Below are 27,114 nucleotides of genomic sequence, written 5' to 3'. Positions count from 1 at the left end.
AGTAAATATTTAAGTTGTAAAATGACTGCACCGCAAGTCTAGGATATGACACGTTCGACAGATTTCTAATAATTAGGGAGGATTCAATTTTTGCGCTAGCTGCGACATATAGCAAACCTGATCGTGTCGTTCTAAAATGAGAAAAGCCCTTCCACAAAGTCAAGTAGCCTACATGATTTTTTCCAATTTATTTTTACGTGATCGATCCAGGGTGGCGCTTCCTCCGATTTAATTCAAGGGAATTTGGATCATTTATGTAGGCCTACTTGGCGTTTAACTTAAGTGAGAAATATTCCTATATTTTCATCTTTGGTTTTACCAAACGTCACATGAATACACACAATAATATAAATATGCTGCCTGATAGCCTACATTTAAAAAATATGTAACAGTATTAACAACGATGTAACAGTAATAACCACCTGACCAAGTGCCGAGGTGTCCATGAGCAAGACACCTAACCCCAGCTGCTCCCGACGAGCTGGATGGCGCCTTGCATGGCTGACACCGCCGTCGGTGTGTGAATGAGTGTGTGAATGGGTGAATGTGAGGCAAAATGTAAAGCGCTTTGGATGGCCGTAGGTCTGTTAAAAGCGCTATATAAATGCAGTCCATTTACCATTTTTAAAAAAATATAAAACCTAAGAATTTCACCTACTGTTGCACTTGTGCATATGTAGAGTGACAAATAAAGTGATTTGATTTGATTTTGATTTTGACTTATTAAAATAATTAAAGCAGACCACTACACCAGGGTACTCGCATATTATAGTCAGTTAAAAAAAAAGCAACTATAAAAATGATATTGTTTATTTTTTAAAACACTAATTGGGTTACTCTTCTCCACGTATTGATCTTTAGCCCATTTAATCTTTCCAAAACAATGCTTTATGGCACAAACGGGGTTTCCTTTTCTGGTCAATTTACTTTTATCCCAGATCTTACCAAATATTTAATTAGCTCCTTTTTTTTAACTCGTAGAGACACAACCAGAATAAAAGTAAGCCTTTTTTAACTCGTAGAGACACAACCAGAATAAGCCATACAACAAGCATCACGGTTTGTTCTTCTGACATATTATTATATATATTTTTTTTATGAATTCATAGAACGAGTTTCTTTAAATGGCACCTAAAAGTGTAAGAAGTAACAACAGCTGACTTCTCAATGTGGGCCTAAATGCCAGTAGTATGGCTTGCACAACTGAAATACTACTGTAGAATGGCACGCACATGATGCGCTTCTATTGGTCGAACAGGAGACCAATGAGAGCGCAGCTCCTTTCTGCTTTACTACTCTCGTTGTCTGCTGCGTCGACTGTTCATTCATTGGTTTTCATCCACTGCTCTTCTGTACAAATCCAGGCGCGAAAAGTCTACTATGTGGTAGAATTACTTCATCCAGTATCAAAACTAGAAACCGGAACACATTATGCACCATACATTTTCTTTTCGTTTCAGTTTTAAAAGATAAAGGCATGCAAAGAAAAGAAAATGTGGAGGAGGACTTCGTTTTTTTCATGAGGTATTTCGAGGCAGTTCGCATGAATGTGTTGTATAGATCATTTTATGATTCTGAAAACTTGGTTGTTGGGATATATGTTCAGAGATGTGTCGGAAATTCTTATTTTATGTAATACTTCTTGATACCCAGTCCTTTTGTGTGGTACATATGTGGGGGATTCGCCTCCCCTCATTCGTTGGTCAGATCGGAGATCCTTTTCATACCATTGCCCCCCTTTTACAACGTCCATTTCCTATAGTAAACTTTTATATAAAAGACTGGGACAATACATACTTTATTAAATCACTAAACCTTTACATTCGTGCAGTATGTTTGTGAGGTTGCTTTAAAATGCTTGTTATTGTTATTGAACAGGAGGAATGCGACCCGTTGCTCCACCCGTCAGGGGAGACGTTTTCTATAGGAAAACATTGTTTATAAAGTACGCGGATTGAGGGTGGTATATCTTGTTTTGACGATGGAAATACGGGCTTTCCTTAAAAGCACCGGGATAGTTTGCCGTTTTAAGTCGAATTAGTGACCCAGACGATAACATAGGCTACGTTTTAACCATAGCCTATAATCTTATAGGCTATACAAACAAAAGGCTAACAAGAGCAAGAACTGATGTTTCCTTCGCTTTCGTTGAAGAACAGTGGATTAAATACTATGCAAGTTGAGATGTATTTGATGTACTGTCTGAGATTTATGTAGCTTACCGTTTGCGTGTTTTCAAATTATGTTCCCTGTTGAGTGAACGTATGGAACATTCTGTGCAGTTATCGCCATGTTTATGCGAATAAACTGCTTCCAGAAACTTTCATGGACGTTTCGTGTGTAGCAAGCAGCTTTGTTTTGTGTTCTCAAATATGTAATTTGATAAAAACCGACTTCTTCTTCATTTATGTTGGTTTTGTTTTATATATATTTTTGACAATTTAGTCGATGTTTATGTTTTTGGCTGAGTGAACCACCGTAGGCTATTTATACAGAAAATGGCGGTACTGAATCACATCTTCCAATAGTTTTTTTCGAACCTGCTTCCTGTGTTCATGTTTAATTCGTATATTTACTTCAAAAAGCGTCACAATTACACGCAACAAACTTTTTTAGGTTACTAATGTCATCTTAAACAATGTGTTGGGTATTTAGTCAGTAATTGTTGAGACTGTAGGTTACGTATACGTTCATTGAGTTATTCATTCAATTTATTCTGTTTCGCTATTTGAAAGAAAGACTTTGAAAGCTCAAATACAATTTTAAATGTTTTGTTGCAGAACATTTGTATTTGTATTATTATTATTATTATTGTTTACACAATGTAAAGTTGGAAGTTTTACTTATTACTCATTTCCCTTAATATTATTTGAGATATTGATAAGGAATAATGATTATTGTGATCCATAAAGAAAGAAAAGAAATAAAACAACAAAAATAATAATGAATCTAAAACCGTGGCCTGTATAAAGCTATCCTTGTATATTCTCTTAATATTTGATTGCTAAAAAAACATGTTTATTTTTTATATTGATTTGAGAACAAAAAATGAGATTTACTAATGGCCTATTGGTCTCAAATTCATTTTAAGAAAAAAAGTTACATAACCTATGTGACGAGGAGGGCCTGACCTTTGACTGTGGGGCCTCAAAAATCAAAGCTCTGCAAGCTTTATCTGGGGCTCCTTGAATGCTAACACACAGAGGATTGGAAATAATAAGAGGTTTAATATAAATGTTTCATACATGCTTGGCTAGAGGGGCTGTTTAAGTGCAGTGTGTAATATCTGAAGATCATAACAGACCTGAAAAACAAGTCTAATCCTTTGTTCATTGTCTCAAGCAGAACAAAGCTAGCTAGACATTAGTTGTCTCACTCTTAAGTAAATAAAAAGTGTACAATAACTTACAAAAGCGTTAAATGCTACGAATGTCCAACGTTCCTGGAAATGTTTTTTCGTAAAGCACAAGAATAAGAATAAATTGTACTTATGCAAGCTATTATATTTTGAGTGTTTCGTATAATGTACTCATTTTCAGGAACATTTCTGGTGTAGGAATTATTTAGTTGCACTAACTGGATGAATGCTAACAAATTGATAATGTGCACTGAAGAATATCTACAAAACAAATTCAAGGACATTCTTCAGAGTAAAGAATGTTATTTAATGCATCCAATAGTCACCTGAATTATTATTTCAATTGCTGGAATGGTCTGGAAACGAAGGAATAAAAATATGTAATAAAATAAAATATTGTAAGGTATTTTACAGTTGTGTGGCTTAAACATTTAGCTTATTCTGTGTGAAAGTTGACGTATAAGAGAGGATGGCATATTTTTGTGTGATGTCTTTTTTTAATGACACTTGAGTTTGTTAAAGTTCTTTGAGCAAATATGCAGTCAGTGGTTTTATTGCATATTTAAGATCTTAAAGATTGATTATCAAGAATTTTAAAAAGCAGACAATTGCAGAGAAATACACAATGACTTTTAAACATGATCCTTTTTCTTCTCAAGCTAATTTAAAATGTATTAACTCAATGCACCACATCACAGTAAAAGAATAAAGTCTCATATGATCATATTATGAATTTTTATTATGTTTACTAAGAAAAACCTGTGATGTTTTGATCAAGGATCTTTTTAGAGTTAATTGACTTTTATAGGAGAGGCAGTCCAGTCTGTTTTGCCCACCAGTCTGTTTTGTAGTCTCTGTAGACTGATGTGCTAATTTTTTTATATATATTAAAAAGTACTTTTAATGAAATTTTAGGAGTGTTGGCCTCATGTCACTTCCTGGTCACACCAGGGAGTGGAATCTAAACAATGGTCTTGTCTCAGAACTTCCTTTACTCTTCCACTCCACTGATCTGAAATGCCTGGGTAGGTGAAAACAATATGGCCGACAGTCTAACGTAGCCAACTCCTCCATGCTCCTCTAATGGAGAACCTTGCAGGATTGTTCTCATACTTTAATATAGGTAGCTGAAACCCATTCACAAAGGCATCTTTTAAGGTGATCTGCGGACCCTCTTGACACAAAATGTATATACTATAATGGCATTTTGAACAAATTGAATGCATGTTAATTAATGTCTGTTATATAATAATGTTTGTGTCAATTAAAGTTTCTAAAAAGGGTTACTGAAATTTATATTTTTCCTATTTGACCAACAATAAATGTGTACTATAAACAGTGAGGTCAGCATGTATTCAGCCCATGCTTAAGCAAAGCAGCTGTGTAATGGAATGTTACATATTACAGAGATTGAGTGCATTAAAAACAGAACATGGGTATATACTCTATTGTATTTATTACACGTTTTACACAAAATGCAGAAGCATTTACTTGAAGTGTTTTGGAATTAAATTGTTACTATCACCTTTGTATTGTAAAAATTGTTGTTGTATGATTTGTATGAAACCTCTCCAGGTAATAATAAAGAACATGATTTAAAAGAGTTTTGTTTACATCTCATTGCATTATAACAACACAATCTGATAATCATGCAAATTATAAATGTTTTTCACCTATCATTAATATCATGACCTAATTATGGCATTAATACAATCCAAGCATTTGGATATTTTAATTTTTTAAGTTTAAAATAATTAAAAAACATTTGTAATAGGAAAAACCACACTTTTTAAAAAAAGCTACTCAACATTATTATTAAACTAATTTCTTAACAATAATTTAGATGTTTCTTCACACATTTTTTGATGTAAAATTCAGTACTCAAAATTAAGGCAAGCTGACATTACAGTTTTTCTCCATTGGTTTGGCTCATTTCTTGAAACAGAAATTACATTCTCAAAATTGTAAGATCATTTGGCAAAACTGTCTTACAGTTCAGCACAACACTATAGCTCACTTGCAAAAGCTAATATCTCTCCCAAAACTGTTCACTCATGCTTCAGAACTAAATTCCTTTCCCATATAAATAGTCAGTGCCACCAAAATGGCAAAGATCCTTCTCATTGGTTTGGCTCATTTCTTGAAACAGACCGGACGTTCTCAACACTCTTGGTGCTTTTGCCAAAATAACGTGGATGGTTCACCTGCAAAAGCTCATACCTCTCCCAAAACAGTTCACTCATGTGTCAAAACAAAATGTCCTTCTCATTTAAACAGTCAGTGCCCCCAAAATGCTTCGTCCCTTTGGCATTGTGTAAGCACTGCGAGTCAAAATGTTTAGATGTTTTGTCACTATGGCAGAGGACCATTGAAATATCCCTCATGTCCACCTTTCAGTCTTAGCCCAGTCCTTCATTTTTGTCTAGCTAACATAATACAATTGTGTATAAAACTGAAAAAAAAGAAAAAAAAGAAACAGGATTTTAGGGGAAGAGTAGCCTCCAAGGTTTGACATCACACATTGCACTCATACTGCCAAGGAAATTGTAACCATTATCATTCATACACATAAAGTAACTTCCATACATCAGCGTAAAAAGAAAATGTATACAGCATAATATACTGTAATATAACACACAAACAAAAAAACTATGAAAATTACCGTCCTCACCCTCCTGGCCATCCACACGCTGCTGTTCTCAATCTTACTGTAAACACTTGTAATATTGTAAAATTTCTACTTTTCTAATTATATAATCTGGGTTTGATATTTTTCAGAGATATTGTTAGAGTAAAGTAAATATATGGACCAAACAGTACACACAAGACCAGTACTGCATATTGATGAAAATATTTAGTTCTCTCCACATTTGTAAAATCATTCGATTCATTCATGCATTTTCAAAGGTTTGTTTTTTTATATCTGCTGAGGTTGGGCTGAAGTCTCTGTCCAGCCTCTCTCAAAGACAACCCATGGGTACTCAGTAGAATCGCATCTGATAAATTTGGTCCGTCTCTTCTTTGGCCACATCCTACTCCAGGTCTACCTCTTCCTACCCCTCTCTTCCCCTTCCCCTCTATACCCCTCTCTACCCCCTTCCCACCCCTCTCTTCTCCTCTCTACCCCTCTTCCCCCACGGGCTCCCCCTCTCATCCTCACTCTTCCTCTTCCTCGAGCAGGCAGTTGCCCATGTTCATTTACTTGGCCAGGTGCCTCCATGTTCAGAAATTGTACTGGTCCTGCATGGTCAAGCTCTTTACATATATGTTTGGCAGCATTCACAGTCATGGACAGCACCTGTCAGGTAACTAAACATACTGTTTGATTGGTCAACTGAGATATGTGAAAGTCCTCCTTCATTAGTCAAGTTCTAGTTTCACCTGACTGTCAATTGCTGTAATAAATTTATCAAATGTTCCAAGGGATTCATATATGGTATTCATGGTATGATGTTCTTGACTAATTTTGACAATTGAACAGACTATTGTGCATGTGATGACTTATACAATGAAATTATGCTGATACGTTTTGGAGCGAACGACCATTAGACTGAGAATCAAACAATCAGTTTAGATCAACAAGATCTATTCACTTGGAAATTGTGCTAAATGTAGGCTACCTGTACTTAATAATTTGCAAAGATGTACTGAGACATTGAGACATGTACTTAGACATTTGCAATTTGATGAAATGAATGAGAAATGCTATTCTGTTGTGAACAATTGCCAAGTGGTTTGGAGATTTGTCCATGTTGTTTTGAGAATGTAATTTCTGTTTCAAGAAATGAGCCAAATCAATGGAGAAAAACTGTAAATCCTGTGTAGTACATTACTGAAATAATCTATGCTTGTATTCACAGCTTTTAAGCACATTCACAAGACTAAGTAGCACATCAAAGCATGGCTTGTCAGAATAGAAAGAAGCACATTTTATTTTGAGCTCTTTATTTCTTAAGAAACAAAGCAACACAAATTACTCCTGAAAATAAAGTTGTTGTTTTTTTGTCACAGATAACCAGAAGCAATCTCAGCCTGCTTTCTCAAGTACATGATGCTCTATCACACAAGCGTACAGCAACTCACACTCTCTCTTAATACAGCATACATACCCGCTAAAAGATGCCCAGTATATAAGAAAACTCATATCACACCATACAAGCACACTACACAAAAAGTCTCAAACATAAAACCCTATGATGACAGTATTTATGATCTCCACAAACCTTAAACTTACATACTAAGAAGTCTACAAATTAAGACATTTATTTAACAAATCTCTCCAGTACAGTGAGTTTACTTGTACTTCATGTTTTTATATAAATGTATAGCTTGATGCAAACAGGCAAAAAGAAAGAAGTCATCAGGATCTTCTTAGTATCGTCCTGCAAAACATAAAAGTTATATTAGCATGATTAAAATATCCATCACACGGTACATGATTCTGCTAGCTAACCGGTGAATGATGGGATTTCATGAGTAATACATTCTAGAAACTGTGGCTTATAAAGCAGGCATGTACTTGAGCATATGTGGAAAATTTAGATTGATCAAGGGGTTTAAATCCACTCACGTGGGCTGTATGAGCGAGATCTTGAGCGAGACCTGTACCGGCTGTAATAAGGTGACGGAGAGCGCCTCCTGCTGGAAAAGAGAAGAATGTATTAGAATCCAAAAGGACTTCACATTTAGCATAATGGAAATGTTTGACACGCTGCAGTACACAGTGGTGGCCATAAGTGATGTCCGGCCTAAAAAAGTTGACAACTTCACCCTTTATTCAAATTTGATTAAAAATGTGTTTTATTTGTGAGAATGCAATGAAACATGCCGTGCAATGAAACGGCTGTCATACAAAGAAAACAAGAGTGACCAACGAAATACTAATAACTGATTATACTGTAGTCAATGTATGCTTTTTGTTTTTCTATGCAATTTTTGGCCAAACATTGCATGTATATGTTATATTATATTCCCCCCTCATATTTTGATGGCTTAATTGACCTTGGTAATTAAAAACATATCCAGACATCACTTTTGCCAACTATTGTAATGATACCTGTATCTGTAGTCATACTCGTCATAGCGATCATATCTGTCATAGCCACGATCATAATATGAGTCTCGCCTCCGGCCACCGCTGCTGCTGCTGCTTCCGCCGCCGCCGCCACCTCCGCCGCCGCCGCCACCACCACCACCACCACCACCTCCTCCATTACTAAAAGAGTCATATTTGAAGTGTTATTAAAAACCATCCCACTAGGCCACTTTTTGTTTTTCTTGCCTGTAAAATACTCACTGTGTGGGCCGACCCATGTAGATCCCTGGTGTGGGTGTGTGTGGACGTTTAGTGATAGAATAATCCACCCTGATGCGTCTTCCATCCAGCTCCATGCCATTAGCCCGCTCCATTGCCTATAGTGAGGGACAAATGGTCTTTTTAGACAAGATTCACTCACAGAGCCCTGAAAAAAATATAATTGAAAATGTCTTTTGATAGATTAAAGGTTTAAAAAGGTAGTTAAAATGGGAATTCATCATTTAATTTACATTTTGTGGAACGTAAAAATATATTGTGAGAAATGTCTCTTTGACCATACAATGGAAGTAACTGGGAACCAAAACGGTTTGGTTCCCAACATTCTTTAAAATATCTTTATTTTGCAAAATAAAAAGTCATACATGTTTGGAATGACGAGAGAGAGAGAGAGTAAATGACAACAGAAAGAGCATCAGACAATGGAAAAGGTAATCTAAAATGTAAAGATTGGGGAAATTAGCATGCAATTTGCGCAATTAAGTATACAATACGGGATTATCACCCAATATATAATTATATTGATAAATAAAAAGGATATGGTATAAATGTATATAAACGTGCATCCCTGCTTCCCAGTCATTTATTAGATAATTACATAAGAAAAAAGAAAAATAATAATATATTATGGAAGTTTTACAGACCGATTCACTAATTGATCATTCAGACAGCAGACTGTTTAACGGATTTATTCAAGAAGAAAAAAATCCAATTCAAAAGAATAATTTGCTCACCTTACTATTGCATACAAAGAATATATAGCAGAATATTTTGAAACAAGTCTGATTGTAATACTGAAATTACCATGACTATTCCAGGCCTGGAAAACAGAAATGGCCTGATATTTCCAGATTTTATATAGGAAACTCTTTACAAGTCAAAGTGTTCACTAAGGGCCAGTTGTTCAAAAAATTTAATCTGGACCAGAATGATCTGGATTTGGAAATCCCATGTTTTGCTATCCAGGATCAGGTAATCCATTTTACTTTTGTGCTGGTTTTTCAAAGCAAAATTGGATTGGATCACCCTGATCCAGATACACACTTTTTCAGATGACTAAATCTGGATTAATAGTGCTCTATGGAGCCACAAAAAGGGACATGGAGATGGAAAAAAATGTGAGATGGGGGAAAAAAAAAATACACCAAAAGTTGTGTAGCGAGAAACTTTGCGTTCGCTCGCAAAAAAACTTTTGACTGGTTCATCTCTTATGATTGTGCCATTGTAGATCACAAACAGTGATAAAAACACTTTAAATTAAATATAATAAATTTTGTTTGATATTTACAGCTGTTTGGGGATTATTTTATGGCACCAACATTTTTTTTAACTGTACTGTAGGTTGACGAAAAGGCTTAATAGGTAGCCTAATGTCTACTTCTAATGTATTACTTTAACAGTTCAACTGATCAAGAGTAAAATAAAAAATATGTCTGTGTGTATATTACATGAAATGTTGCATTTTTTGACCAGTTTCAAAATTATATAAAAAAATTCCCAATCCCAATCTTACTAAAAAGTTTTCAACAACACAAACTGATGATTTGATCCAGATCAAGATTGTATCCAATCTAATTTCAGAATCCTTTTTTTCTTTTGAACCGATTTTCAAGATTTGGTCCAATCCGATAGCCGAAATCCAATTAGATTACTTTTGAACAACTGGCCCTTGGTTACAACAGGTAATCCGAAGTTGTCCTTAGGCTGCCATTAAGTCAATCACTAAACCTCTTAGCCCACGAACAAGCATTTGCAGGTCATTTCCAGTTGGGGACGTACCTCTTTGGCATCGTCGATGCGCTCAAAGTAAACGAAGGCAAAACCGCGAGAGCGTCCCGTTCGCTGGTCGTAGACAACATTGACACCGGCTAAAGGGCCGTAACGTGAGAAGACCTCTCTCAGGTCTCGCTCTGTTGTATACAGACTGAGACCAAACACACCCAGACATGTGTTTGGGTCTGGATTGGCCTGTAAGAGGGACAGAGGTGTGAGCACTAGAACACAGATGATTTAGAATACCAATACTGTTGAACTGCACGGAAACAATGCAACATTGTGTCAATGACCTTTCATTTAAATTTGTATAACAAATATTACAGTTCATATAAATATATAAATATTAAACTTACATTATCGCATCTTTGATGAGACATTAACTTTAACAAAAGAAAAAAAATACATGCTGCAATTAATTTCTTTGTCTTTTAGTGTGAATGTTCAAATTTGAGACCACAGAAAATATTTCACATGCAATGACATTAAATAATTACTGGACGTGATGGAAAGCAGCTCAACATTCTTTTTGCATGTAATAACCAGTCTAGGTTTCCCAGTGTTTATTGTTACACCCCTCCAAGAGTGATGGATGTACCATTTTTCAGGGAATACTTCACTGCTTTCCCTGGTGGGACGGCAAGTCAACATGACAGCTTAATTCCCTGAAATTTCTCCTCCAGGTAACTGTGTGACAGTATTTAATAACCCCTGTTACAGTGATTTTTGATGCAAGAACTAACATTACAGCTTTCCATCCAACAAAACATTTCTTAAGGCAATACAGTATGAATATGGTCATTGCATGAGCCGTCTGAAGAGCCTTCACAGTCACTGCAGGAGGACAAAGTGATTCTTAAAAAGCAAAAGTCACCACATGGACCTCTTAACCCCTTTAAAAGGCAACAGTGGTCATTGTTAAAAGGTTAAGAAAGGTCCACATACCCTGGCGTCACCATGACTGTGCGAGTCTTTTTTGGAGTCATGGCTGTGTGAGCTCTGTTGATGTAATAAGAAGGAATGAAAGGAGTTATTAAAGACAGTCATGCTCGTCCCCGTGTGTCTGTGATGGGGGTTTGCATGCATTTTGTACAAAACAGAAACACGTTTACACATCACTTTTTAAAAATACATAACAGGGTCTTGAACTAAATCAAATTGTGTTGCGTTTTAAGTGTAGCTTGTTAAATCTTTTAACAAAAACAGGACCACATAACCAAAAATGAACATTCTGTCCTTATTCACTCACCCTCATGTTGTCACGAACCTGTAAGCCAGTGGTTCTCAAACTTTTTGATTCGAAATTCCTCCAATTTAATACAGGCTAAGATATTTCCAGTAATTTTCAGCTGCAATTATGACAAAGTTGCTTTTTCCCCCCAAAACCTTTTAGTTTTTTTTAATAGGTAACTGGGAGTATTAAAGGGTTAGTTCACCCAAAAATTAAAATTCTGTCAGTAATTACTCACCCTCATGTTGTTCCAACCATGTAAGACCTTCGTTCATCTTCGGAACATAATTTAGTATATTTTTGATGAAATCTGAGAGCTGTCTCACTCCTCCATAGGCTTTCAGAGGGACTGAAACTTGATGGCCCAGAATAGTAAGTAAAAATGTCATTTAAGGAGTCCAAATGACTACAGTGGCTCTGTATTAAGTCTATCATGCGACGAAAATACTTTGAGCGGAAAAACAACAAAAATAACGACTTTATCACACTATTATTGTTGTTCAATTTGAGCCTCTGATGAGAGTTCGCGGGAGTGCCACGACGCATGCGCGAGAACTGAGATTAACCCTACTCCGAAAGAGTGAGCAGCCAGTCAAGTAGTAGTAGAAGAACGCCGTAATCTCAGTTCTCGCGCATGCGTCGTGGCACTGCTGCGAACTCTCGTCAGAGGCTCAAATTGAACAACAATAATAGTGTGATAAAGTCGTTATTTTTGTTGTTTTTCCGCTCAAAAAGTATTTTCGTCGCATGATAGACTTAATACAGAGCCACTGTAGTCATTTGGACTCCTTAAATGACGTTTTTACTTACTATTCTGGGCCATCAAGTTTCAGTCCCTCTGAAAGCCTATGGAGGAGTGAGACAGCTCTCAGATTTCATCAAAAATATACTAAATTATGTTCCGAAGATGAACGAAGGTCTTACATGGTTGGAACAACATGAGGGTGAGTAATTACTGACAGAATTTTCCTTTTTGGGTGAACTAACCCTTAACATTAAATCAATTAACCATAATTTTGTGACTTCAAAAAGGACAATATACATTGAGAGGGGGGAAATATGATTGCCATTTACTTCCTCATTTTATGTTCTTCAGCATTTGAATATATTAATAATAAATAATTTATTAATTTAAATACTTTCATTGTCATCCTGCAGCCAACCCTACAAGTTTGCTGAGACCCCCGGCTTCTTGGTTGAGAACCACTACTGTATGCGGTTATTTATTTTATGACTTGGGATAAAATGTATTTTTAAAAAAACAAAGCAAAAAACGTATGTAAAAAAATAAACAGTACATGGGTTTGCAATGATATGAAGGTGAATAAATAATGACAAGGTATTACATTGGCCCCTTTGAACTTTGACCCCAAACCATTATACTTACCCGGCTGCCAGTGTGTCTGCGGCGGTTAGACATGGGCGATGTGCTCTGGCTCCGTCTGCGTCGGTATTCAGGACTATATGAGCGAGAACGAGACTTTTTCCGGTGGGAGTGAGACCGAGAACGGCTGTAGCGACGATTTGAATGCCGACGAGAGCGGGACCTGGAAAGGACCAAAAACAGAGTGTGAGAGATATAAACAGACATGAAGCCGGTCAGGAAACGGCTTCATGACATTCGGCTAATGTATGGACTAACCTGGACTTGGAGCGGGATCTTGAATCAGAACGTTTGGATGCTCGGGAAGGGCTGGGAGTGCCAGACCTGCTCTCCGTCTTGGGTTGGGCAGGACTGCCCCGCGCCGATTTGGATGGCGAGCGGGATTCCTAATGTCACAGCAATGTGTTAGAATATTTACAAGACAAACATTCACAAAGCAAGCTAACTAACTAACACACTCACACACACCACATTCATAATTGCAGAAATCCAAACATAAACTTTAATTCAGCTGTGGAGGAAAGTGTTAGAATTACTTAAATTATATCATGGAATAAAAAAAAAATGCTAATAACATTATCGATACATTTACAAAGGTCCTTGTGATGCTTGTTCTTTAGCCGAATCACCATAGTAAAGCTACAAACATGCAAATGATCATCAAAGAGAGATTAAAAAGACACTTGGAACACAAATTTTGCATTTACTTAACCTACGGACTCATTCATTCTTCTGTTTTCAGTATAGGCTATTCCTTTCTCTCAGGCATTTTATTCTTCGGTCTTCATTTGTTCAGTTTTCATTTTTCCTCTCCTTTTCATTTCTTCACCCCAATCTGAAACCTCTTTTCTTTTTTCTGCTTTAGACAAAATGCGAGCGTGCTTCTATCTGACCGATCTTCCGTTCTTTTTTTCCCCTTCCCACTTAACCGTCTGCTCTGTAAACATTTTCTCTGTAAAAGCCTTCTTTTATCTTGAATATTCTTCCACATTCTTGGCCTTAACTCTTCAAATCCTTCACGACCAATAACCTTAATGAAAAAAGAACATTCAGAGCAATTAAGATCATGGGAAATTTAGGGAAAAATGAATTGAACTATTCAAATTTTACCACTCCTTTTGAAACACAGATGTTGGTTTGGTTAGATAATCATATGATGTAAGAGACAGAAGGTAGGGAAAGATCAGAAACGTTGGAAAGAGAAACCAAAAGTAACACAGGCTGCTATTGTGTGAATGTGGTAGTAATTGAATCTCATGTATTAACATATTCCTAATAAACATCTGTACTATTGTAGGACCAGTAGGTAATACACTACCAAAAGGGCATTGATATATAAATACATGCTGGTTAAAATCATTGACTTATTCAACCAAACAGCGTAATTACATTTATTCTATTTTCAACATTGTAAAATACCTATAACCTCTAAAGTGAATAAATATTAAATGTTTTGCGAATTATTAACCGTTAAGTGTGTATCAGCTGATCTATCTGCGCAGTTAAGTTGTAAATAAACAAAAGAAAGAGGCAGCTAGCTGTTCACGAATCGAGCGTTACTGCGAGAAAGAAAGAATGTTTGAAAGTAAATTGCACAACGGTTAACACAACAGTAATGCTTACCCTCCCCTCGAATTGTGGCTCCTCGACATCACTCATTTTTAAAATATTAATGATTGGCAAAAGCAAAATGAAATGAAGATATTCTTCCTCGAAGACTTCCGCTCTCAATGTAACTGCAGAAAATGGCTGACTAGCTGAAGCGCGAGGGGAACTATGGGAGGCGACTCAACTAATACGTCACATCCTCCTCAATGTTTGGGGACGGATGGATAGATAGAAGAAATATAGATATAAATTACCGATTATAAATCGACAGTATAAAATAAAATAAACAGTATTGTATTGACACGGTACATAAACCATGGTGTTAATTGAAGCACTTTGGATAAATGTCCTGTTTCATTTGATCACGTTAATGGCACAAATATGTGTTTTCAACTCTTGCATACAACGACACAAATCAAGTCTGGTACATCTTTTATTGTATGGATTGAGTTGTAGTTACTGGGGGTATAGTTCCTGTTGAAAGCTTAATGCTGCATTCATTTTTGAGGTAAATCCCCACTCAAACCAGCCTGCAATAAAAACATCAATCACCTATTCAGAGAGAATATTCTTTGGATCAGCTCATTTTCTCCACTGTTCAATAGTTTATGCGTAAAAACGCATGTAACCCAAACAATTAAAAGGTGACTTAGCTCAGGAATCCATTTAAGTGCACTAAACACCAGTAGCTAGCTGTGGAGATGATGCTGTGCATGGAGTTTTTTTGCAAATACATTATGAATCACTCATCTGTATATCAAAAACTTCATCCTATCACTCTCTCAGGTCTTATATTTTCTATTGCACTTAAGTTATAAAATATATTTCTGATCCATGAATAAAAGACAAAACAATCAAGCTGAAGCTCAAGTGCACAACAAAAAAAAATGTCTAAAAGCAGCTTTAGTCTAAAAATATATTTATATTTTTATTTATCTCTGTACAGTCTTTGCTGTAAGTGACACAGAAGATGTCCATGGCCACAGTTTGTTATTTTAAAGAATGCGGCTTATGTGGTCTGTCAGGTGATTGTGGCAGGAACTGCAGAGGGTTACTGCGCCTGTCTGGCCGGTGGGCAGGCATATTTTGTTTGGTGGGCCTGGAAACAGTAACTTTGGCAGCAAGGAGAGTGCCGGCACCAGCAGCAGGATGGGAGATGTTGTGCACAGAAGCATTCACAGCAGCCTCCACTTTCCCTTCCAGCTTCACCAAACGGTTGAGAATATCATCTAACAGCACAGCAATTGTCCTCTTCAGGTCAGCTTCAGCAAAAAGAGATAATGGAAAGATTAGTATTATGTTATTTCTAAACCTCTTTCTGACACACCCATCCAGAATGCTAAGTAGGCTGTTCTTTCACATACACTTTACAAGCAAAAAAAAAAGCATGAATAAGAATAATGTTCATTTTTTACAAGATAATGTAAAAGAATTACGTATGTAAACACTTTACAATAAGGTTTCATTTGTTAACATTAGGTAACAACATTAGTTAACCTGAACTAACACAATACTTCTATTATTATTAATCTTAAGTAATATTAATTTCAACATTTTTAAAATAAAAAATGGTAAATGGACTGCATTTATATAGCGCTTTCAACGCATATTATATATTATAGCGCATGGTCATCCAAAGCGCTTTACATATTGCTTCACATTCACCCATTCATTCACCAACGGCGGTGTCAGCCATGCAAGGCGCCATCCAGCTCGTCGACAGCTGGGGTTAGGTGTCTTGTTCATGGACACCTCGACACTTGGGACACTCGACACAAAAGCTGTATATATATATTAACCTAGATTAATAAATGCTATAATAATTTTTTTTTTTTTTTTTTTTCATTTTTAGTTCATGATAGATATTGCATTAACACATGTTAATTAATTAAACCTTATTGTAAAGTGTAACATTTTATTACATAAAAATGTAATAAAATGTAATAAAACTGAAATTTTGTTTGGTTAAAAGACACACGGGAAGCAACATTTGCTAGACATCAATTTCGTTCTATTCATCGCACAAAATTATTCTATGACTTCGAAAATCTATTTAGAATTTAGCAGGCAAGTCGTATGGACTGTTTTTACGATACATTACAGTGCTTTTGAACACTATAAAACAGCATACAGTTTGGAACACAATGAAGGTGATTAAATAATGAATAAAAATAAATACTTACCATATCCTGCCATGGAGGTGCCATGAGGACTGGAAGGATTTTGGTTCTCCTCGCTAAGGACTTTGACATAGCGATGGCTGAGCTCAAGGATCTGTTGGCGGAGTTCTGCACTGCTCTGCCGGCGTGGTTGTGTGACGGTGTAGTGAAGCAGCAGCAAACACCAGGCCAGGCCGAAGAGCACCAGAAACATACTCAGTTTGTGAGACATGCTCCTACGCAGCAGACAGCCCAGCATGACAATGCTGCAGGTCTGATGGGACCTGGGTTAAGGGGATGGGGTGGGGACAGGTTTAAAAGAGTCAAGGTCAGGGCTGGGAATAGTTCATTCGTGAAAAAGTGGAGTGGAGGAATGGGGAGAAAGATTGGTAATAAGGTCACTGATCTCATGCATTTGTTTAGCTGTTCTGTATTTTTGCCTAAGGAATTAACAGGGCGGAAGATGGATGAATTGTGTGTGTGTGTGTGTGTGTGTGTGTGTGTGTGTGGGGTATTTTTATCAATGGGGGTTAGGTGCAAGGAATATCTGTAAAAAACCACACACAAACAAGCAAAAATATGAGGATTAATTATATAAAATGGTACTTGACCATACATAATATATTTTATGAACGTGCACTTATCTTGCAAAGCCTCACATTTCAGTTTGCATGAATAAATTACGGAACCTTGTCATCGCTCTCCTTCTCTATGGTCAGAGTACTATTCTCCACCCAATCACAAATCACTCACTAGAATGGTGCTTTAAATGAATTAATAACGCAGGAGAGAAACATGACCAATTTTAATTCTCTGCACCACAAAAACAGCACCACGATATTGTTTTTGCACTTTCATTATATAAGTCAAGACTAAATGTTGTTCAAGCTTGTGACTTTCATAAACAAAGAGTGATCAAAGTACAGGTAGTTTACATTATGTGTGTGTGTGTGTGCTCCACCCTGTCAAGCTATTGTTTTCGTTTGGAAAGTTGTCAAAGCATAATCGCATGAAATTTAAGATGGGAATTACAGGATAAAACTGGGTTAAAACGCTGAGGTCAGACATATCATGCCTTGCTGAAAAGACTATGATTAGTTAAACAATGTCAGAAAGTTATTTATCAACTCAGTTTAGCTGCTGATGTTATCATAAAACCGTTATGATACAAAAAATAAAATAAAAAATAGGATCACTGACATTGGGCAGGCAAGAAGCATAAGCAAATCAAAAACCGTTCAGCATATTCAGGCTGGACTCTTATCAGCCATCGACACGTGCTTGTTTGATGATTTTCGCTCGGTCTGCAGACTGTAAAGCAATCGACTATATTACTATCGCACACACACATTCTAAGAAAAAAAAGGCCGGGTGGGAAACATATTAACTTAAACCGCTGGAACAGCCTGATGAAACCACTAAAGCAGCATATCTCATATAGAAATTACCTTAAATGCTTTAGTCAAGGTGACAGATTCGTTGACTCCAAATTGTTGACATCTTCTTAGCACGTTTTGCATGGCTGGCAGCCTTAAAAAAATTGGTATATTAAAACATTATTCAAACTGCAGCAGAACTTCAAGGTAGGCGTCTCTGTATAAAGTAAAAAGCGAAATATTTTATAGCTAAACCGCCTAAAAATAAATGCCAGATCACCATTCGGAGCCGCCTGATGTGGGGAAACTAGGAACAAACAGAGAAAAATGTTGAGTATTTCCCTGCGGTGACAACACGACATATTGCGTACGACGTCACGTTACGCATCAGCGATGTCCGGTTTGTGAATGAATTGTTCTTATGAGTCGAATCTTTCCAATGAGTCGGTTTACAAAATCGTCTGAACAATTCTTTAATATTGGACTGAACACGAAACGAACAGAAATGTTTCGAGCGGTCTTCGACATAGATGGTCCTCGAGTCATTGTATGTGCGTGTGTGACTGATGGACACAAAAGTTAGAGCAGACATGTACGAATAAAACGTTCTGGAAATATGATTTTTACAACTTTATATAACATGATTTGATCAAAAAACTTTTTTTTTCCAGCCAAAAGACGTACATTTGTAGTATTATTTGCTGTTAACGCAAATAACATTAAGGTTGTAAATGTTTTTTTTTTTAATGAGCATGACGTTACAATAAACACCTTTAGTAATAAACTGGAAATAAGCAGTATAGACAGCTGTATGTGCCTACATATTTATTGGAATAATTTAGAAATAAAAATAAAAATATTTCACACGAGGATCATGCGATAACTGAACTACGTCATAACTTAAAAGAATCACTGAATCGTTTTCTTGAAAATAACTGTTTGAAGGAACCGATCTCGTGCATTAGACTTCTCATCACGCACTCACGTAAAATGTAATAGGGAGCATGGGAAATGTAGTCCATTTGTACAAATGTAGTCGTCGCGTCGAGATGTTTACGAGTGTAGGCTATATTGGACATTACTAATACCAAAAATTACATTCGTATATTTATTTCCTCTTTTCTTTCTTTTTCCTGGTTTAGACAATAAGAAACACCGATCACTGTTGTTTTGTCGTTGCCTAGAAACACATACGCCTAGAAAAGCCTTAAAAGCTGTCAGTTACAGCGCGAGACTGTAGTTTATATCAACAGACAAAACAACCAAATAGACTCAATCACCGTGAAATGGAAAGGATACACATCGACACACATGCAACCAATGCAGTGGAGGCCTATTTAGAATACAGAAGGTAGGTTTGTTTGAGGAAAGCGGCGAGCTAATAACTAACTTACAAGTCTATTAAAAATATCTTCTTTGATCTTTTCATTTCCTGTTTGTTTGTTTCATGTTCTGGTAATTTGTACATCTCTTTGTAGTTCAAGTAGCATAATAAGCTTGTCAGTTTGTTAAGGTGATCTTAACGTAATTCTCTATCATTGAATGTCATGTTTTGTAAAGGATTGTTGGAGAAGATGACAGAGGGAGGATGTTTTCAGAAGATGAGTACAAGAAATACAAAGAGACAGTGGTGCCAAGAAGAATACGGAACCGCCTTTACGTCAGTTTTGGCATCCCCGGACAGATAGACTGCAAACTTATTGGACCAGAGACACCTTGCTTCTGTACACACAGGTATGGATCAGTCATACACATACTTGATGTACGCACACATACAAAAACAGTTTATTCTATGTTTCTATTTCATTCTCAGGTATAAACAACACTGCACAGACTTTGAGGAGTTGCCATTGGAAAGGCCTATACTTCTGCCCTGTAGGGTCAAAGGTTGTCACTGCGTGTCCTATGAATACATTCCTATGAATGGCTCTAAACCAGTACGCTGCCGATGCAAACACACAACCAATGAGCACACGGAAGTTGCAGGGCACCTGTGCAAGAAATGTTAGTTTTGCACCATTTCATCCCATATTATTAAATGAAAGCTAACATAAATCATCATGTCACACATAAGCATTTAGTAAAACATAAAATGAGTCTCCATTTGTCTTAACCTATTCAAACATGCAGGTACTCAGTGTACTGGTTATCGAAGTCCATTCACCTGCGGATGTGGTCAGCCTGGATATGCCCATGTGACATTGGTCGAAACCAGGGAAGAGCGCATGGCACGAAGTCGTCCGGTGGGCAGAGCTGTTCCTTATGTGGCTATGGGAGGGCTGACTGGGTTCAGCTCACTGGCAGAAGGCTACCTGAGACTGGACCCCAGTGGTATAGGCAATGTATCTGAACAGCACACACAATAGGATACATGTCACCTGATCAATGATTTGGTGCCACTACAAACAGTCGGTTAGCAGCACACACCTTAAGAGTCAACATTACCCTTATTTTATCATAAGTATGTGTGGCTATATATATATATATATATAAATACACTTTTGTGATTAAAGTATCTGACTAGATCAAGATTTTGGGTCAAAATGTATAGTAGTGTATATTTTGGTCTGTAACTTTTTGCCTTTTTTTGTTTTTAAGTCATTTTTAATAACCTTTTTTTTTTTTTTTAAAGTTTGACAAAAATGTTCCTGCAGTGTGAAAAAATATTCATGTTTAAATTGGTAAAATTACTGATTATAGTATCTACGTTTGCCCAGCAGAGGTCTGTAGTGACACACTTGCCTCTGCTTTGCTTCTCTTGCATTGACGTGACCGTGTGAGAGAGATGTGTCTTTGTTTTCAATGAATTGGCTTTAAATTGCTCTTCTCTACTTGGTAATGTTCAGAACAGTAATAGCAATTAAAGTACTAATTAAAAGAGTGTTTGTGCTCTATCTATGAGACACAGAGTGCTGCGTGCTCTGTGAACTCTGCGGGGCTCTGTAGCTTGCATTCAATCGTTTTCTGTTCAAGGAGCAGAAAGAAAGAAGAAACAATTTCACCCCTAATCATTGGTACAGTTCCACTAGAATAGTTTGCTGCATGTGCTGGGCATGACTAGCTCTGTCTTCCACTGCGTGTGTGTGTGTGTGTGTGTGTGTGTTTTGAATCTCAGAATATGTTTGAATGTGCTTCTCTGTATTTGTATTTGTGAATGTTTTATGACTCATCCTAAGCTTCTCAAGATTCCATTAGATTGGATTCGTTACGACTTCCTCTTTATATGTTCCTACTCTCTTCCTCTGTTCTGATATGCATCTCCACTCAATTGCTCTCGAGAACATCTGTCTGTCTCATGAAATGTGCAAATGCGAGTGTGTGTGACCTGTGAGACTTGCCTTTGGTGACGTCGGTGATGAAAAACCGGCAATGAGACCAAACACAGACTCTTCTCATTACCACACTTGAAATAAAACTCGTGGCTCATTGGTGGATTTTTCATTGCCACCAACACTCTGAAAATACCTCGCTGATTTATTTAGAAGTCTCTTTTGTACTGCCGCTCTTTGCCTGGTCCTCTATTTATATTGAGCCTCATTTAGATTGTATTATATTATGCACCCTGCGCCTCTCTACCTCTTCAATGATATCTTTAATTCGTTCGCTCTCTTTTGTCACCCTCCTCCAAATCCCTCAGCTTCAAATCTTTAGTTACGCAGAAATCAGTTAAAGACACTGAGAACGGGAGAAATCTGGTTGGCCGATGTCCTTTGCAATGTACATTCACTCTAAACAGAAAGATTCCTCAAATGGACAGTTCTCCCCAAAGAAGAAAATTCACACTTACTCACCTTCATGTCTTTCCAAACAATATATCTTTCTTTCTAATGTCCAAGCAAATCTATTCCATAATGAAAGTAAATGATGACCAAGACTTTAATCGAATAAACACTCAAATCTGAGTCTGTTTCACTCAACTGGTGTCATTTGTGACACAAATGGTGTCAGAAGATGTATAGACTACTTTTAATGCTTTTATAATGGATTGTGTCCTTTCAGAAGCTTGACAGACCCTGGCCACTATGCACTTCCATTGTGTGAAAAAGAGCAGCGTGAACATTTTTCAAAACATACCCATTTGTGGAAGAAGGAATGTCATATTCGACTGGAATGACACAAGAGATTATGTAGAATTTTTGTTTTGAGGTGTAATATCCCAAATAATTAATATACCGTATTCCTAATGATATGTTTCTATTATTATATTAACTAGCCTATATTTTGCTTTAGATCCCTTAAATAACTTAAATTAATCTTTGTTTTGGGGTTTAAGGCTTAATTTCTTGTTCATTATGGAACCTTATAAGCAAGTTCCAAGAACCCATAATCTGCTGCATTTAGAACCATTTGTCATTAGATTTCTAGATTTGAATGAACGTATTGTGAAGTCTATTTGTATTTGAATTGATAAAAGAGAAGATATTAAGAAATCCAGCAATACTTAAATCCCTTGAAGGTTTTTTGATACTTGATATACCATTTTTGCTTGAAAGTAATTGTGCCATTTAGATTGCCACAAACCAGGCCTCTTGGCTGCATGCATCAAATAATGAAATGCATTGCAGTTAAAATATCAATTTTCCAATCAACTTCTCAAGAGAAGTTTAATTATTTACACCACATTATTAATTACACCCACACACACACACACACACACACACACGTCTATGTGATAATGTGATTAGTCCACAATAATGAAACCCTTGCTTTGTCCTGCTTCCTTCCATATACTTCTTTAATTAAAAAAAAAAAAAAGAATGAAAGAAGAAATTGAAAAGGCTCTTTGAACTCATTAAAAATGCATTGCATGAAAAATGAGAAGCAACGGTTTATTAACAAAATATAAAATTACCATCTGACTGAGGTTTTGAATGACGATGTAGAAGAAAATCGGGACAGGATTACATATAAAGGAGCTGGTGTAAATGTTTAATTAATCTGATTAGATTCAGCAGATCTGTGCCACAAAAGTGATTCACATTGAAATCAGATTAATTCCCTTCCTTGCTGATACAGTGCATGAATTTTTATTCTGAGCTGAAATGAGTAAGTAATCGCAGTAGTGATTAAGACAACCATACGCTATCATGCCATTTTTTTTGAATAACCCAGGCCTGTCAGAGCAGAGATCACAAACTGCTGGGATTCAGATTATTGATGTGGCTTTATTTGTTTATGACACCCTTTGTCTCTTTTTTGACCCAAGCAGGTGTCCAAGGGAAGCCTTAAACACGCAAACAATCTACAAACACACACCTGTGTCCAAAGAGAACACTGGAGTAAGCTAGCGGAAGGGATGATGTCTGATCTGAAAGGTGACATATCGATTTAGTGTGAATGTTTGATGATTGTGTGTGTGTGTGTGTGTGTGTGTGTGTGTGTGCGTGTGTGCGTGTGTGTGTGTTGATGTCATCCCTAACGCCTAACTTCACAGATCCTTTGGTGTCATTGTGCCTTCAATAAGCTTTTTTCCTCTACTATGCTGTATTAATTACGACTTCCTGATAACCTTAATCTAAAGACTAAATGCGATGAAATCACTTCACAAATTCCCCGTCAGTGGAGACCATTAGAAAAAAAAATGCAAGGAAAGAAGGAAAACTTCAAAATATACCTCCTCACAAGTCTAATCTCCTTGCCATGGAAACCTTTCTGAGGTCTTTAGAGCAACTGATGTAGGAGTCACCATGGTGCCATGATTGACAGGGTTTGGGGAAGAAGAGAAGAGAGTAGAAAATAGACCTGAAAAATATTCACCCGTGTTAGGTTATGGCTTAGATTCGCCACACGAAGCAGCTGTCAATCAATGATATATTTCAAGAAGTCGAGTTTTTATTACTTTATACTTTATTAATAATTTATTAGTTTTACTCAACTTGCTATACTAAGTCAGGAACTGTCCAGCAAACAATGAATCACAAGGCACTTCTTGATTCTGTTCAGACTTTATTAATAGTCCGTTTATAATACATTGAATTTCCTTGAAGCCTCGTAAAGTGTCGTCTTAAGAGTTTCTCTTCTCAGTCTCCCGTAAGCCTGACAGATTGCCACACAATTGTCAGTCTATGTTGTGTGATGTTGAAAAGAACAACATCAATTACCTGGAATCAAAGCAGTGAGACCTTAAAGTGTGTCAAGACAATTGCTTTTTCAATTTCTTTGTTAAAAAGCTTGAAAATCGACGCTGGAACAGCACTGTGGCCGTGACTCGGGGTGCTTCTGCTCCTCTCCAATCCTTTATTCTGCTCAGTGATGCTTTGAAGGATTGAAAAAAGAGGAGAAGGAGGAGTGAGGGAGCAGAGATGAAGACTGTGGGATTGGTGGCGTTATTTATTCACGTCGAGCCCATGAGTGTGAAGGGGAAGACAAAAGCCACTGTGGAATCACGCAGCTGTGCAAAATCGATAAAAGTTTGCTTGACAAAAGATGATCTCTGTTATTCTTACATCAAAATACATCAATTTGCCCTCATACTGAATTCACACTCTCTCAAATACCCTCTAACACATGATGGCACTCTGATGATGATCTCTGACTTTGAAGACCAACCGCCAAGGGCGGATTATGGTCCTGCGAGACCTGGGGCAACAGCTTCATTGGAGGCTTCATTTTTTTTTGTAAGTTGTAAAATGTAGCATAACCCTTGAACAACCTGTAATATTTTAGATATTCTATAACAAAAAGAGAGAAAAACAATTTAATAAAATCATAATAAAAAAAAAACATTTTCATAAAATCACTGAAATAAAATGGGAAAACACATCTTGTCCAATTTACTCAATCATATTATTTGCGATCTATGCAACAAAATTGTGTTTCTCTTCTAAACTTGATTTCTTTGCTTTCGATTAATGTAATTCTCTAAAATGTGAAATCTACTAGATTAAATTATTTAGGCTGACTAAAATAATTGTCAACCAATCAAGTATTTGAAAATTATTTTTGCATGCTTTACTTGGGACTTAACAAAGAGAGTAAAATTTTTGAAAATGAAGTGTTATTTTATGTGTTTTGAGCAAAATGAGAAAAGGGGGAGACTTGATAATGTGTTTAATAGTGTTTAATGTTCAATTATGTTGGAATTATTAGAAGAGTGGAGCATTTGTGGACTGATACGGCACATGTTATTACTGCTTTGCCCAAAGATTTAGCTTGCTAATATGTGCTATTGCTAGCTAATAGTTTGGAAGCTATCTAGTACAGTCTTATAATTGAGTAATTTAGTTTGTAAAGCTATAAGAAATTGAATAAATTAATCGTGTTAGGGAACCATATTAAAATCATTTTGAGACTACTTAATTGGGATGCTTAAAAGTGACTTCATTCCTTGATGTTGAAATTATGTGAACAAACAATGTTTGTTTAACTTGATTGATGTGGAACCGATGTACAAGATTAAATCATATAAATCCAACACGTTTTTTTCAGTCTCATTGACTGCTGTGGCCTACGTTATTTTATTGGCAGTGAAAAATATTTGGTGTTTTGCGAAGTTCGCAGCATTAGTTGTGATTATTGCGCAGACTCAGAGTGATCGGGTGCATTTTAAATAATTGCAAAAAGCTTAATGGGCACAAAAATGAACAAAATCCAAATTTCACAGTTTTTTGGCCCTGCATGGCACAAAATGACCAGCTAACATCACTTCACTAATCCTATCATCAGCATAAGTGTGAACAAGTAGTCGGGTAAAATCACTCTATCATTCTGATTGGATTATAAGAGCAGACTGATTGCTATAGAAGAAGTGAGGGAAGAAGTGTCTCCAATCATTGTGTTCTTGCTTTAATGATGGTTACCTCCAAAGAAATACGTGCAGTCATTATCGCTTTGCATCAAAATGGCCTTACATGCAGGGAAATTGCTGTTAAAAAGTAACTTCTCTCCAAGAAAAACATTGAGGACAGACTAAAATTCTGCTTGAAGTATTACGACTGGACATTATTTTCTCTGAAGAAGCCCATCTTGACATCTTGAACATCAGTTGTCCGGAGAAGAAAGGGTTAATGCTAGCATGAGTCCTCTATCGTGCCAACAGTGAAGCATCCTGAAACCACCTATATGTGGGGTTGCTTTTCTTCAAAGGGAGTGGGCTCTCTCACAATTCTGCCCAAAAACACTGCTGTGAATAAAGAGTGGTATTAAAACGTCCTGCAAGAGCAACTTTTTCCCTTTTTGGTGATGGTCCATGCATTTTCCAATATGATGGAGCACCATGTCACAAGGCAAGAGTGAAGTGGCTCGGAGATCATTGCATTGAAATTTTGGATCCATGCCGAGGCAACTCCCCTAATCTTAATTCCATTAGAGAACCTGTGGACATCCCTCAAAAGGCGAGTGGACAAGCAGAAGGACTAATAAGGCAAGAATGGATCGGCATCAGTTAGCATTTGGCCCAGAAGCTGATATCTAGCATGCCAGAGCGAATTGCAGAGGTTATGAAGAAGGGTCAACACTGTAAATAATACACTTTGCATATACTTTTGCCAATAAAAGCCTTTTAAATGTATGTAATGTATGCGTAAATTGTTTTCCAAAATACCATAGAAACGTTGAAAATAATCAACAATAATCAATAATCGGCAAACTTTGCTAAACAGATTTTATGTCACTGCCAATACTTTTGGTCAGGGCTGTAGTACAAGACAAGATATTTGCATATATTCCACAAGACAATTTATTTTGCACAAATTATCTTATTCCAAAAAGATTACGGTATGTGAACTTTTGAACATGAATTTGTGTAAATTCAGTTGTTTATTTGAACTGTAACTTGTTAAACTCAAACCTCAATATGCATGCAGTTACCTCAACATAATAATGTGGAAAAACATTTTATAGTGTTATCCAAAGAAGTATAAATATGAGGAAACACAAAGGCCAAATTCTTTTAATCATTCATCACAACGAG

At 36.6% G+C, this 27,114-nt stretch overlaps 3 protein-coding genes across 14 annotated transcripts; 1 reads left to right on the top strand and 2 right to left on the bottom strand.

Annotated features, from left to right (window-relative positions):
- Positions 1–7,261: 7,261 nt before the first annotated feature.
- Positions 7,262–14,839, bottom strand: tra2a (transformer 2 alpha homolog). 7 transcript variants are annotated; one of them, XM_079828812.1, is made up of 11 exons: positions 14,684–14,836; positions 13,777–14,090; positions 13,319–13,446; positions 13,064–13,223; positions 11,391–11,444; positions 10,802–10,828; positions 10,452–10,640; positions 8,655–8,770; positions 8,415–8,573; positions 7,929–7,999; positions 7,265–7,740 (listed from the first exon to the last, which is right to left on the bottom strand). In XM_079828812.1, exons 2-11 carry the CDS (start codon positions 13,786–13,788, stop codon positions 7,730–7,732), a joined length of 927 nt encoding a protein of 308 aa, XP_079684938.1. In that variant the 5' UTR covers positions 13,789–14,090; positions 14,684–14,836; the 3' UTR covers positions 7,265–7,729. The 7 variants fall into 7 exon arrangements, with proteins under 7 accessions (XP_079684939.1, XP_079684938.1, XP_079684942.1 ...); XM_079828816.1 differs by having other exon boundaries at positions 13,768–14,090; positions 14,684–14,829; XM_079828815.1 differs by lacking the exon at positions 10,802–10,828.
- Positions 14,840–15,084: 245 nt separating this feature from the next.
- ccdc126 (coiled-coil domain containing 126) lies at positions 15,085–18,592 on the bottom strand. Of its 6 annotated transcripts, none has more exons than XM_079828662.1 (4): positions 18,484–18,592; positions 18,276–18,357; positions 16,852–17,374; positions 15,085–15,930 (listed from the first exon to the last, which is right to left on the bottom strand). In XM_079828662.1, exons 3-4 carry the CDS (start codon positions 17,084–17,086, stop codon positions 15,659–15,661), a joined length of 507 nt encoding a protein of 168 aa, XP_079684788.1. In that variant the 5' UTR covers positions 17,087–17,374; positions 18,276–18,357; positions 18,484–18,592; the 3' UTR covers positions 15,085–15,658. The 6 variants fall into 6 exon arrangements, with proteins under 6 accessions (XP_079684788.1, XP_079684786.1, XP_079684787.1 ...); XM_079828660.1 differs by adding an exon at positions 18,028–18,138 and having other exon boundaries at positions 15,086–15,930; positions 16,852–17,111; positions 18,276–18,592; XM_079828664.1 differs by having other exon boundaries at positions 15,092–15,930; positions 16,852–17,111.
- Positions 18,593–19,216: 624 nt separating this feature from the next.
- fam221a (family with sequence similarity 221 member A) lies at positions 19,217–22,944 on the top strand. The gene is made up of 4 exons (XM_079829419.1): positions 19,217–19,554; positions 19,764–19,937; positions 20,017–20,207; positions 20,334–22,944. Exons 1-4 carry the CDS (start codon positions 19,490–19,492, stop codon positions 20,567–20,569), a joined length of 666 nt encoding a protein of 221 aa, XP_079685545.1. The 5' UTR covers positions 19,217–19,489; the 3' UTR covers positions 20,570–22,944.
- Positions 22,945–27,114: the final 4,170 nt, after the last annotated feature.

This window comes from Gobio gobio, assembly GCF_949357685.1.
Source record: "Gobio gobio genome assembly, chromosome: 11".
Lineage (NCBI taxonomy): Eukaryota > Metazoa > Chordata > Actinopteri > Cypriniformes > Gobionidae > Gobio > Gobio gobio.
The sequence above is the reverse complement of the archived record's forward strand: the minus strand, read 5'-3'. Positions and strand labels throughout refer to the sequence as shown.